The following is a 14181-nucleotide window of genomic DNA, read 5'->3' as shown; positions in this document are numbered from 1 at the left end:
GCCCCTGCTCAGTGTTCACTCCGGCCGGCCAGTAAAGGCAAGCCGGAGGGAGGGGCCTGACCGACTCTCGGGGGCATGGGACCCAAGGGACGCCACTTCCCATTCAGCTCGCCACAAGCTGCCTTATTATTATTATATAAGTTTTTTTTATGTAGTGTAGGTATTTGCGCATCAAAAATAATTATAGTTGATTTAAACCAGTACTTAAAATCAATGTGGTGTCTTTTTGTATTCTTTTAAACTCTTCCATGCAACATACATTTAATTAGACTTTGCTTTTAAATCTGTAGGTTTCTTCATATTATGGTTCAGGTTACACCGTGTTGTGGGATTACACCTGTTGCTACATAATTAAGGCTTTCCAACATTACTATCCTTTATATTACACTAAAATCCCGTCACAGCTAACTTAAGTCTCCAATATTTAAGACGAGTAATGCAAGAACTAGACTATATCGTCACTACTTTGAAAAAATCTCGTATCTCACACTGCTCCTCAAAGTTAAAACGCAGTAAGTCTATATGCATTCCATACATACTTATTACATTTTTCTTTTCATTGACAGAAGTTTTTTTCAAAGTAGTGACGATATATTTTACATAATTTTTACCTTTTACATTCACTAGAGGTAGACTCTCAACTATAATGACTATACAAACAATCGTTAATACAATCGTTAATACGAGTATAAACGTTAATGAATGTACAAACAATCGTTAACACTCCTTCGCGAACGATACCTAACTAGAGTAGATATCATGCGCGGACCCAGGGGGGGGGGGTCATGGGGGTCATGACCCCCCGGAGCCTAGGTTGGCCATACAAATAGACCACGTGACCCCCCCTCTGGGGCCTGGGCCTTTATCACGTGACCCCCCCCTGGGCACGAAGCTGGATCCGCGCTTGGTAGATATACAGACAGGAAGAATAATACCTAAATACAGATAAATACGATTCCCTATAGAGTTTCAAAGACTGTACTTGGGTAAGAACAGGAACGGAGCCGAGAGCGCCCGAAGCAAAATAGATATAGATTGTGTAGTGGCCCAGCATATCCGGTGCAGATACACAACATTTCGTGTGTTCCAGTGGGATGGAGTCTCCGGGACACTATTTGCTTGCTTGTCGGAATATAGCAGGAAATGACCTAATTAATCTTGAATTGGGGCTGAAAGAACCTTGATTTGCTAAGTAAAATCAGGGTCTTTGTTTCAAGCATATACAGATGTAGTGCGAAAAGGTTTTCACTCCTATTTTTCTAGAAATGTATTTCGTCATGCTAGTTCAGACAGTGTTGTACTAACACTGGCTGTAAATAGCGTGACATGTTCGTACGTTTCCGTAAAAATACGAAGGAAATTATTTTAGCACTACATCTGTACCGGGTGTCCCTAAAACCAACGCCAAAATGAAAAGGAGTAATAGGACATCTCATGTGACTTTAAATTCAATAGAGCTAATTTAGACGTCGTTTCAATTGTCATTTACTTAGTAGAGCAAAAACTTTTGAGCTTATATAAGCACAGAAAGAATACATGTATTAACATATTACGAAACATTACACACTGTCAAATATTATTTAAACAGGAAGACGCCAGTATATGCGTGCTTCTTGGACCTGTCTAAGGCTTTTGACCTGGTTTCCTACAATATCCTATGGAAAAAATTACAGGCCGTTAAACTACCTAATGAGACTATTCAAATTCTGAGGTATTGGTATGGGAATCAGGTCAACAGTGTTAGGTGGTCAGGAACTCTATCGGACCCGTACAGGTTGGAGTGTGGGGTCAGACAGGGGGGTTTGACCTCACCCACCCTCTTTAACCTGTATATTAATGAGCTTCTCGAGGTGCTCGGCAAAACTCATATCGGCTGCCATATTGATACAGTTTGTTTGAATAATTTGAGCTACGCGGACGATATGGTTTTGTTGAGCGCTTCGGCTTGCGGTTTGCAAAAGCTTTTGGGTATTTGTGAGACCTACGCTATCCAACATGGACTAAAATATAATGTAGCTAAATCCCAATGCTTAGTCTTTGAACCTAGCGGCTATAGAATACTTAAGGTACCTCCCATCAAATTGTATGGTAGTCCGTTGGAGAGAGTGGAGTCCTTCAAGTACTTGGGTCATATTGTCACCTCAGACTTGAAAGATGATAAAGATATCGAGCGCGAAAGGAGGGCCCTGTCAGTGAGAGCAAACATGATTGCGCGTAAGTTTGTACGCTGTACAAGGGAGGTGAAATTAACCCTTTTTAAAGCATTTTGCACCTCCCTGTATACGTGCAGCTTATGGTCATACTACACGCAGCGGGCCTACGGGGCCCTCCGAGTACAATATAATAACGCGTTCCGGGTGCTGGTGGGGCTGCCCCGCTTCTGTAGCGCATCACGGATGTTTGCTGAAGCGCGTATAGACTGCTTTTATACAACTTTGCGCAAACGATGCACATCCCTGGTGCGCCGGGTGCGGGCCAGCCCCAACCCCCTCCTGTGTTTGATAGCCGAGAGGTTGGACTGCCCATATTTAAGGCATTGTGAGGACTTGCATGTTTCTAGAAGTACGTATTATGTTTAACCACTAATTACGTGCTCCTAGAAACATTGCCCTAGTAGTCTAGTATTAATGTAAATAAAATAAGTACTAACATAGTTCTTAAGTGCAGACTAACCATAATATTATACTATGAGTCATACTGTTACTCGAAATAAAGGAATTTATTATTATTATTATATTATTACAGGCTGACTTACCAATTTTGTAATTATTGTAATTTTTATCGATGTTAAATGTATTGTTCCCGGAAGAACTACTATTTCCTGAAAAGGAATACATATTATAGGACATTCCTAAACAGCTCTAAAACACGGACGGGGCAATTATACCTAATATTAAGTCCTAAATAATTTTATCAAGGTGTGCAATAAAGAGTATTGTATTGTATTGTATTGTAAACACCCATGAGACAGGTAAAAATGTAAATTTTAATTTAACTTTAAATTTGACTTTTTTACTAATACCTAGTTGTAAGAGTAGGTATCAGATTATCAATGTTTATTTATAATAATAAAAATAAATGTAGGTATGCAAGAAAACACAGAAAAACAAACAAAAACCTTTTACCATAATTTTATGTAGTATATGATAATATTTCTACGCTTTTAAAAATTACAATGACAACAAAACACTTTATCAAATTCATCATAATAACTTTGACTGCGCGAATGAATACTTAAATTTATATTAAACTACATTATGAGGATAAGTTAGGGATAAACCATTCTAGTCGATGTCACTGTTAATTGTCGCACAAGGCAAAAATATTTCTATTTCATGGTGGTACACTAATAGTTTTTGAATTGATCGCGAACACACATACACAGACACACAGACAGACGGGGCGGGTGGTTGTAAAATTAAAATAACCCAGATGAAGTTCGTATGAGGAATCAATAAAAATAATAAAGTAGATTGTATAATAAAGTAAAATGAAGACACTAGACATAGTTGTGGACAATAGCAAAGCAAACAATATACTGAAACTTGTCACTAAGTACCTATTTAATTACCTATTCTTGAACTAAGCAAATTTTTGAGCTAGGCTTCAGGTACTTCAACAAATAAATAAATAAATAAATAAAATAAATATTATAAGGACATTCTTACACAGATTGACTGAGGCCCACGGTAAGCTCAAGAAGGCTTGTGTTGTGGGTACTCAGACAACGATATATATAATATATAAATACTTATATACATAGAAGAACATCCATGACTCAGGAACATATATCTGTGCTCATCACACAAATGAATGCCCTTACCGGGATTCGAACCCGGGACCGCGGCGTAGCAGGCAGGGTCACTACCGACTGCGCCAGACCAGTCGCCGGAAGTACCGCAACAAAGTACCGGAATTGCGTGGGAATCGTTCTCGTGGGGATCTTCAGAAAAGGGAAGTTTTTAAAGTCAATAATAGTTCGTCTTTAGTTCGTATTAGGTATATAGTAAATTTTGTAGTATAATAGTACAAGTATAAAAGGCACACTGCTTTGATGTTCACAAAATGCCGCCTTTCAGAATTCCTACCTGCATTACCAAAAGGACCGCGTGAGAGCAGACGTCATTGAGTTCTATTACCCCTCGAAATGATCGCCAACCAAGGCCGACGAGCGACGGCACTTGTATCTCGTTGAAAGAGTCGCTTTCGGTTTAATTCCTAATATGCTACGCATACAAGAAAGGTTCATCACTTGTGTCATACTTAAAAGAAAAAAAAAACATTATTGGCTAAAATATTTATTTCCAGATACTATGTATAATTTACAAAGCAACCACTTTCACATAGTCTATCAACATCTCGGGTCGTTCCCAAGTGTCTTGCCACGCGTCGCTGTCCTTCCAAAAGTTGAGGGTTGCCTTCGACGCTTGGTTTTTCCACGGTTTTGGGTGACTGTCCTTCGTAACGCACCCGTCAGGGAATTCTGTGTGACCACCGGCCGCCAGCCCCAGAGTTATGTAGAACTGAAAGAGAAGGCATGTGTTATTTTTATGAAGTTGTGGCTGGGTTCTGTGGGTGGGACTTACGGAAAATTATAAAAGAAGTTAAAATTAGTAATGTAAAATTATCTTCGGGTGCTGTCTTAATCAGCAAGTCGCGTCAAATCTCTGATCAAACTAAAATAAGTTTCTTGTTTGACAGCCTGTCTCGTTGTAGCAGAGAAAAAAAAAATTGTAAGGCGACTTGGGATAAGATCAAACGCATTTCCATGAGGGGTGAGATAAAGCTATGACTATTACATAGGGTTTTGTTCTTTCCGGTGAGCACTGAGTAAGTTCGGCAACGGCAGCTTACGAAGACATGTTATGTTGTTGTTTGCCGCCAAAGTTATATAAATAGGGAGACAAACCTACTCACGTGGTCATCGAAAGGTGCTAAGCCTGATTCGTGAAGTCCAGTGCAGGTCTTCGGAAGACGCGCACGCAAACCATCGCTATCAGACTCGACGCGAGCGTATTCTTTACCGTCCACAGAGAAAATCAAATTATCTGCAGAAAGAGAGTAAAGATGGATGATATGCAAAATAGATTAATACGGAACCCTAAAAACGACCACTTCAAACATATTGCCGATTGATTGTTGACCATTGTGGGTTAGAAACGACTTAACCCTTAAATGCATGGTGATGTATTTATGCATCATATCTTTGATGGCCTGTGGCTCGAGATCTAGCTATCCAAAATCACATTTATTGCTTAATTATTTTTCATTACTTATTATTATTTAATAAAAAATTAAATTATTTTAATAATATAATGATTTACGATTTACTATGTGATGGACAAAACAGGACGATGGCGATTTCTAGTAGGTGATTTAGGCTGATTTTTTCGGAGTTAGTATTAGTTTATGTTTAAACATTTTATCATAAAGGTTTCACAAATAGTGTACCTTTTTAATAGCAGTCATTTAAAAAAAATAAAACTTACTAATTACGATTTATTTATATAATATAAATAAGATTTGGCCTATTTAATTTCTAACACTGATTTAGTATAAAAATCGATCTTAAATTATTTTTTTTATTTTTTTTCCCAGAGTCAGAAAACCATTGTCTATAACATACCTAGGTATATTAATATCTCTTTAAAAGAAAAAAATCATGCATTTAAGGGTTAAGCCTTACGCGTTTGCGATGAATAGTCTTTAATAATTTATAACTCTGCGTGATGCGTTATGTGAAGACAAGAAGTGTGCCGATGTTGCTTTATGGCTTATGCAGCACTCCGAGCACTATTAAAAGAAACTCAGTAGGCTAATTTCCTGTAGGTACTTAAAATGAAATATTTTATGTAGTACACGAAATAAAACCCCACATAATTAGAAGAAAAATGTGGACATTACTTATTTTTAAACATAATTTCTATTTAACAAGTCAAAGAGAAAGATAGTATTTCATAGTAATTCCATATTAGCAAATCGTTTTGACAGTTCATAAAAAGAAGTTGATTTGACTAGTAGGAAACTAGCCTATTAGGAAACTTGTGGTTGTAATCCTTGTGGCCCTTACCTGGTGTCCATTTCAGGGAATACACATGGAAACCTTCACCCCAAAACTTGTCTGAGGTTTTTGTGACCAGCAGTGAGTCGTGACATTTTGTATCGATAATAGGACCGCTGTACAGCACCTCAAACACACAGTAGAAATTATTGTAGTACACAACCTTATCACATTCGTCGAATCTCATAGGTAGAATTAGTTCATAAAGATACGTTGTCAACGATTTTGAACTTTGCAAGGGTTAATGTGTCTGTCAAAATCTTTGCCAACTTATTTAGCACTGACTTCAGTGAATGTTCATATTATATGTTAACCCTGATCAGTGATTTATGTTTTACTGTCTTAGTTCTAATCGTTTTATTTTTTTAGAAAGCGGTTGTCACATAGACTTTCGGCAGTCGAAGCGAGCCGTTGCTAATCTATCGATGTAAAATAATCAGGTAATTTGTTAAATATTACTAGTTACCTTATTCCCGTACTGAGTGGATCTTTTCGTCAGTTCTTTATTACCCCGGGCGCACGCTATCTTCAACATTCCAGAATTCTTTGTACCGTATACAAACTTCTTAGAGAAAGATTCCAATAATATTTCTGTAACAAACCAGCGGTTTATTCAGTAGACGAACCTGTTTTGATCTTATTGACTTTATTTTTTTAGTCTATGAAAAACTGCAAACCCGGGTCAGAAGTACCCGAAACCAACGAGCATGTATGAGGAACAAACCTGGGTAAAGCCAGTCTCCCTGAGGCAGTTTAGCGCGAATGCTGATAATACCATAAGTGAAAGCAAAGCTTGGTCTACTGATAATGCGGCCTCCAATCACAGGGGGGATAACGGAAGACCCGTCACTGGCTTCTATGTGACATGAACTGGACTGTCCCGACGTGCAACTAAAATAAGAAAAGGAGTTTGTTTTTTGCAACATACGAGTACAAAATATGTAATAGAGTTTTCATGGTCCACTAGACTTTTGAACGCAAATAGACCCAGAGAGCGGCCGGCAATTACTGTCTCAGATGAATGCGCATAAGATAGGGTACGAACTCTTATCCCGAATACCATTAAGTAAATGATTCTTACCCTTTATATAAATCCAAGGCCTCAAACATGCTGGAATGCGTATAACCTGGCTGATTTTGCTGGAGCCTTGGGGCAATTCGAAGGTAGCCATTCTTCACGGACACAGTAGAACGCTGATACGATACGAATGGCAGCTCCTGCAAAATCAATAATAATAATAGACCACGGGCCAGGTCATAATTCAATATCAGGCTTTCGAGGGGAAGACAGAGGACTGACATGCTCTACCGATAAGAGCCCTACTCTTAAATATTATGATGATAATGATGATCATGATACTTAGGCCGCCAAAGATATTTAGATGTAGATACATAATTGCTTGTATTGGACAGTGTACCTACTCAAAAGTGCATGGCGAGTTTATCAATGGATTCATTCAGAATCTATCCATGCTATATCGCAGCTCGCTGTAAGTACAGAATTGCCCTGTACTTACAGGGTGGTCGACCGGCACGTAATGCTGCACTTCCCAGATGTCATGGCGCAGGTAGTCGAAGTTTTCCTCAAAGACAGTCTGCCCTGCGCAGGCGGCGCCGTTACGAAGGCGTGTTAGTGTCGCTGCGCACACCGCTGGCTTTGATATGGGTTCTGAGAGACGAAAAAAATGAGAACTTATTTCTATTTGTCAGAAATACACGTCGCTTAACACATATCTATAGCAAACTTTTTGGTGAAACAAGAAAAAAACCTCAGCCACAAGCTGTCTATATAATATTCTTATTTTATTTTTCTAAACGAAGTTACCGCTTCCCTGCTCCATCGAACAGAAAAATAATAAGTATACACATAAACACTTTGGCCAGTTGACAAGTAAGCCTCAGATCATATGTTTGCTAAACTCAGCTCTTCTTACTTTACTTCTTATTAGAGGTATATTTTAATGTGTATGTATTTTACGCATGCAATAAACATTAATAGGAAAACTTAAAAATTGTTATGTACTAGGAACAGAATACTAAGTAAATATGAGTACAACAGAATACAAAGGCAATTTTGTAATAATTAACTTACCATTACTATTTGAAACTATGACGTCCTTTTCAGAAATATCTGAAAGAAATTTTCCGTGTAGATATTAAAAATGCTCTTCGTCACACATACAAAACAATCATTCACTTAAATACCATATCTAAAATCGAAATTATTCAATAAAAAGTTTCCACCAAATTTCATTTCTCAAATCAGGATTCAAGTCATTAAAATTTTACAGTGCAAGTCAATGTCCTATTGTGCCAGGATTTAAATTGAGTCTCGTCCACACAAGCAATGACAAAAAATAGTTTCGTGGATTAACAAATGTCATACTTTCAATATCCCAGACACCAGTAGAACCAAATCCAGTATGTACGCCCATGAACGCCACAGGAACCGGGTCAGGATCCTGCCACGATATGAAGGGGTTCGTCTCGCCTTCCCGGCCCGCCATGAAGTTGCCGCTGTCCCATCGCACCCAGAACCCTCGGAACTCTCCGCTGCTCAGTATCCCGTTCGTCTGAACTTCAGCTTTATCGGGATTTAGGCAACAATATCTTCTGAGCACGCTTTTAGTGTTACTCCAACCTCCGAGGACGACCTGGAGACATTTTGATACATTATCCTACAAGAAATGATTATAGCCACAATTTTTTTTATTTTTGTTTTTACTTGTTCTAATTTATTTACTGTCGCTATCACGTTTTCAGGGTTCCGTAGTCAACTAGGAACCCTTATAGTTTCGCCATGTCTGTCTGTCCGTCCGTCCGTCCGACCGTCCGTCCGTCCGTCCGTCCGTCCGTCCGTCCGCGGATAATCTCAGTAACCATTAGCACTAGAAAGCTGAAATTTGGTACCAATATGTATATTAATCACGCCAACAAAGTGCAAAAATTAAAAATGAAAAAAAAAAACGTTTTATTAGGGTACCTCCCCTACATGTAAAGTGGGGGCTGATATTTTTTTTCATTCCAACCCCAACGTGTGATATATTACAATACAATACAATACTCTTTATTGCACACCTTGATAAAATACAACAATACAAAACAAGGAAGAAACACGAACAAAGGTAAACCACAGGCGGTCTTATCGCTAAAGAGCGATTTCTTCCAGACAACCTTAAGGTAGCGGAAATTGATAAATTTACATAATGTCAGTAGGTGTCAGCAAATTCGAAGAAATAAACTTATCGCACAATATAGGCAAAAAAAAAAATTATACATAAACATACATATATAAAGATAAATAACTAAATGCATAAATATATAAATAAAATATATATAAATAAATACACATAACAGTACCAGGTTATTTAGAAGGAGTAGTCAGACAAAAATATTACGGAAGAGATAAAAAATGGAGTTTAAGTAGTCTCTTGAAAGAGTTAGGAGACTGAGCACGTCTTATGTCATGAGGTAGGGAATTCCAAAGTCGCACACCTTGAAAAGTAAAAGAATGATTATAGAATTTTGAAGTAGAGGAGGGGACAGAAAGAATTAAATTCTGGGCGCACCTTGTAGAACAGAGATAACTAAAGCGATTTTTAAGATAGCGGGGAGTAGCAGGGTTAAATAGGATAGAATAAAGAAGAGACAAAATGTGAAAGTTACGGCGAAGACGGATAGGGAGCCACTTGAGCTGCAAACGGAAGTGAGATACATGGTCATATTTGCGTAACCCAAATATAAACCGAATGCAGACGTTTTGGATACGCTCAAGCTTACTAAGTTGCTCCTCAGTGAGATCGAGATAGGCCACATCAGCGTAATCTAAAATGGGAAGGAGAAGTGATTGTGCGAGGCCAATTTTGGTAGGAATGGGGAGGAAGTTACGTAGTCTCCTAAGAGAACCAGCTGCCGCAAATACCTTCCTGCTAACTTCGCTCACCTGAGGTCCCCAGGATAACGTACTGTCAATGATGATGCCAAGGTTCTTTACTTGTTGCGAATACGGAATCAAAACGGCATCAAAATAAATAGGGGGAACATTGGCAAAGTCTAATCGGGGAAGTAGTTTAGGGCTCCCAATAACAATAGCTTGGGTCTTTGCAGGGTTGACTTTAAGGCCAAAACTACGACTCCAACTCGAGATGGTCTCTAAGTCGCCATTTATCGTACAGATCATAGATGGAAGATCTCCTATAACGCCCTGTGAGTAAATCTGAAGATCGTCGGCATAGAGGTGATATTGCGAAGAAAGCTTTGAAGTTATGGAGTTAATAAAAATGGAAAATAACAATGGAGACAACACGCCACCCTGCGGAACGCCAGATGACGTGCTGCACCATGATGAGAGAACATCATCCACCTTAATACGCTGCCGACGACCAAATAAGTAACTACGAAACCATCCAATTACCGCAGGAGAAATATTAAGGGAACGCAGTATTCCAAGTAGAACGTCAAAATCAACGGTATTAAATGCGTTACTAAAGTCCAACAGCGTTAATACCGTCAACTTTTGGTCGTTCATACCTGCCCGAATGTCGTCAGTGATCTTTACGAGAGCAGTAGCCGTACTATGACCAGGACGGAAACCAGACTGGAGGGGGTTGAGAAGATTGTATTTGTTCAGGTACGATGTGAGCTGTTGGTGTACAAGGCGTTCAAGAACTTTGGATAGGAAAGGAAGAATCGAGATAGGGCGGTAATCTGAAAAGGAAGATGGATTAGATTTTTTAGGTATGGGAACGATACAAGCATCTTTCCAAAGTGAAGGAAAGGAACTAGTGGAAATAGAAGAATTTAGAATAGTGGAAATGACGGGAATAAGCAGGTCAAGAAGGGGTAGGATCATTTTACGGCTAATACAATCGACGCCAACGGCATCAGACGCTATGGATAAAACGTTCTTCTTAATATCGCTGTCAGTAAATGGAACAAGATGAAAAGGAGACGATTCAGGAGTTGGAAGAGAAGAAAGATAATGGAGAGTCTTAGATTTGTCAGGGCCACGAAAATCGGCAGAAGTAGAGAAATGCCCATTAAGCTGGTCAAAATCAATATTTTTGGGACAGTTCTGGTCAGACTTTCCGACACCTAGTGACCGAAGAAACTTCCACACTTTCGCCGGGTCACCATTTTCGACGGATTGGTGGATATGGCGTCGTTGAGCATCGCGACAGATGGTGCTGCAGCGGTTGCGTAAGGTGTGGTAGCGAGATTTGTTTGCTTCCGTGGGGTTGGATTTGTATCTGGCTTTGGCAAAGTTCTTTTTGTCTAATAATGCCTTGATGTCCGGAGTAAGCCAGGGAGCAGGATGGTGCTTGACTTTGATCGAACGGACTGGAGCGTGCACATCGTAGAGTTGAGTCAAAAATGAATTAAAAAGAGAGACCTGGTCATCTACAGTTGCAGCTCTAGAAACAGCACCCCAGTCAATTTTCGATGCATCGTCTCGAAGTTTACTGGCATCCATCCTACCAAAATTACGCTGACGAAGTATTTTACTTTTAAATTTAGGAGGCCTGACTTTATAAGACAAGTAAAGAAGGTCATGGTATGAGAAAGCATCAGCCGGATACTGGCCAAATTTGGCGACATGAGAAAGTGAAGACGTGAGAGTGAGATCCAAGAGAGAAGGGGTGCAATTTGGAAAATGATGAGTTGGGCCAGAAGGAAGTATATTTAACTTACAGGCATGCGCCAAAGATTTAAGAGACCGTGACCTATGGTCATCCCTGAGAAGGCAGGTATTAAAATCACCCATAATGATAATGGTGATCAAAGGAGGGCATGAGGTCTTCAAGAAGTTTCTCTAAAGCGGTGAAATAATTGACAGTAAGAGACGGAGAATAAAAGACCCCAAGGAGCAGCTTAGTGTGCGAAAAAGATATTTCTAAGAAAAGATACTCAGCAGCATCTGACGAAGGAGAATGCACTGACGTGCGTATAACTGAATAAGGGATGTGGGAACGAAGATATATCGCAACCCCACCACCAACCCTGCCCAAGCGATCGTTACGAATTAAATGGAATCCAGGTAGTGGGAACGAAGTGGACGGTAAGCAAGGCTTGAGCCAGGATTCCGAAATTAGTACCGCGTGTACACTATTTAAATCAAAAGTTGAGCCTAAGTCACAGTAGTGTGCGGGGATGCTCTGCGCATTAATATGGACAATGTTAAAATTTTTACTGACATCTCTAAACTCAGAGTCCAACAGGTCATGAAGTGAAGGTGGCAAGCTTTGGAAGCTGTCATCGGAAATACTTTTATCTGATGCGCAAGACACGAAATCATCACTACAATCAGAGGCACTGCTATAATTAATCATAAATAGTTTTTAAAATAAAAATAATATTAAATATAATATATGTATATAGTAAATTTTAATAAATAAAAAGTAATAGTATAAAATAATACCCCAGGCGTTACTAGTCTCCTGGTTACCTGCCAGCATATTGGAAGAACAATAAATTTAAAGCTACACTTTCATCACACTAGTAAATCAGAGGGAAAACAAAACGCAAATTTAGAATGAGGCAACACTGAACGAATCTGACATTGTCATTTTTGACAGCTGAACTGAACTAAAGATCTATACAAAGAAAAATCATCAATCATCAAATATATTGTTGGATAGGTATTTAAAAATGAATAAGGGTTTACTAAGATCGTTTTTTGATAATATTTATATTTTCGGAAATAATCGCTCCTAAAGGAAAAAAAAGTGCGTCCCCCCCCCCTCTAACTTTTGAACCATAAGTTTAAAAAATATGAAAAAATCACAAAAGTAGAACTTTATAAAGACTTTCTAGAAAAATTGTTTAGAACTTGATAGGTTCAGTAGTTTTTGAGAAAAATGCGGAAAACTACGGAACCCTACACTGAGCGTGGCCCGACACGCTCTTGGCCGGTTTTTTTTTTTTCATTTATGTGATCTAATTATTTGCTCTTGTAGTGATTGGTTGACGATTTCTCAGTTTTCAAGCAGTCTTCCACATGCTGTGTTAATGGTTAACTCATTGGAAGTACCGATGACTACTGTTTTATTTTTCCTGTTGTTTGTTATTCTTTTGTTATAAGTAATTTATTTACTTAGTAGTAAGTACAATTTTTTTTAAAGATACAGTCAATTTGCTTTAGGTCACATTTTCTGGTTCTCTACAGTCTCATTTATTTATGCCTTGAATCTATACAAAACACACGGCGTTTCAAATACATTGAAACTCCAGATAAATTTCTTAACTGTTGGTAAGAGAGTGCGGCTTTCGTACCGGAGGTCGCGGTTTCGAACCTCGGCTCGCTCGTACCTATGAGTTTTTCGGAACTTATGTGGGAAATGTCATTTGATATTTGCCAGTCGCTTTTCGGTGAAGGAAAGCATCGTGACGAAACCGAACTAATACCAATAAGGCCTAGTTACCCTTCGGGTTGGAAGGTCAGATGGCAGCCCCTTTCGTGAAACTAGTGCCTACGCCAAATCTTAGGATTAGTTGTCAAAGTGGACCCCAGGCTCCCATGAGCCGTGGCAAATGTCGGGATAACGCAAGGAGGATGATGATGATCCATTATTAAGGAATCGACTAGATACCTCGTACATCGGATCAGTTTCCCACGGGTGCGAGGACAAACCGATAGTGGCATCGTTGCTTGCACGGACTTTGATCCTCAGCGAATCACCCATTATGGGGAAAAATTGCCACTTCACGTCGTTTGGTGTTGCTACATCTGAAACAATAGCGCGATTTTTCCAAAATATTTAATTACTTACATCAAGGATAATTTATATAGCATTTACAATCTCCATGCTATAATTCGTACCTCCATTTTGTAGCGCCACCTATTAAATACTATCATAACGCTACACTGATGATGCCAACATTTTTTTTTTCTGAATGGATATTGACGTGATACATATTAAAATAAAGAAGCATGTCATGTAGGGTGACTAAGTATTTGCGATAAAATAGGACAAATTGAAAAAAAAATCCAAAAAGTAAAAACATAGTTAATCGAGTTATTTTTTTATTGAAACAGTTGTTAAGACGCTACGATACCCCTCATTTCTCCATACAAACGCTCTCGCCTGTTTCCTCTCTGGTTTTTGAAGCTAGATCAATGA

At 38.9% G+C, this 14181-nt stretch overlaps 1 protein-coding gene across 1 annotated transcript in view; it reads right to left on the bottom strand.

The window, feature by feature from the left end:
- Positions 1 to 4281: 4281 nt before the first annotated feature.
- LOC125224991 overlaps positions 4282 to 14181 on the bottom strand; it is a 41131-nt gene continuing 31231 nt past the window's right edge. Inside the window, exons 8-17 of the mRNA XM_048128508.1 lie at positions 13651 to 13787; positions 8448 to 8715; positions 8154 to 8192; positions 7579 to 7730; positions 7143 to 7279; positions 6786 to 6952; positions 6528 to 6652; positions 6071 to 6188; positions 4918 to 5048; positions 4282 to 4523 (exon numbers count right to left, since the gene is read on the bottom strand). Coding sequence (XP_047984465.1) covers positions 4323 to 4523; positions 4918 to 5048; positions 6071 to 6188; positions 6528 to 6652; positions 6786 to 6952; positions 7143 to 7279; positions 7579 to 7730; positions 8154 to 8192; positions 8448 to 8715; positions 13651 to 13787 — 1475 coding nt within the window. The 3' untranslated portion in view covers positions 4282 to 4322. The remainder of the gene's footprint in view (positions 4524 to 4917; positions 5049 to 6070; positions 6189 to 6527; positions 6653 to 6785; positions 6953 to 7142; positions 7280 to 7578; positions 7731 to 8153; positions 8193 to 8447; positions 8716 to 13650; positions 13788 to 14181) is intronic.

This window comes from Leguminivora glycinivorella, chromosome 3 (genome assembly GCF_023078275.1).
Source record: "Leguminivora glycinivorella isolate SPB_JAAS2020 chromosome 3, LegGlyc_1.1, whole genome shotgun sequence".
NCBI lineage: Eukaryota > Metazoa > Arthropoda > Insecta > Lepidoptera > Tortricidae > Leguminivora > Leguminivora glycinivorella.
The sequence above is the reverse complement of the archived record's forward strand: the minus strand, read 5'-3'. Positions and strand labels throughout refer to the sequence as shown.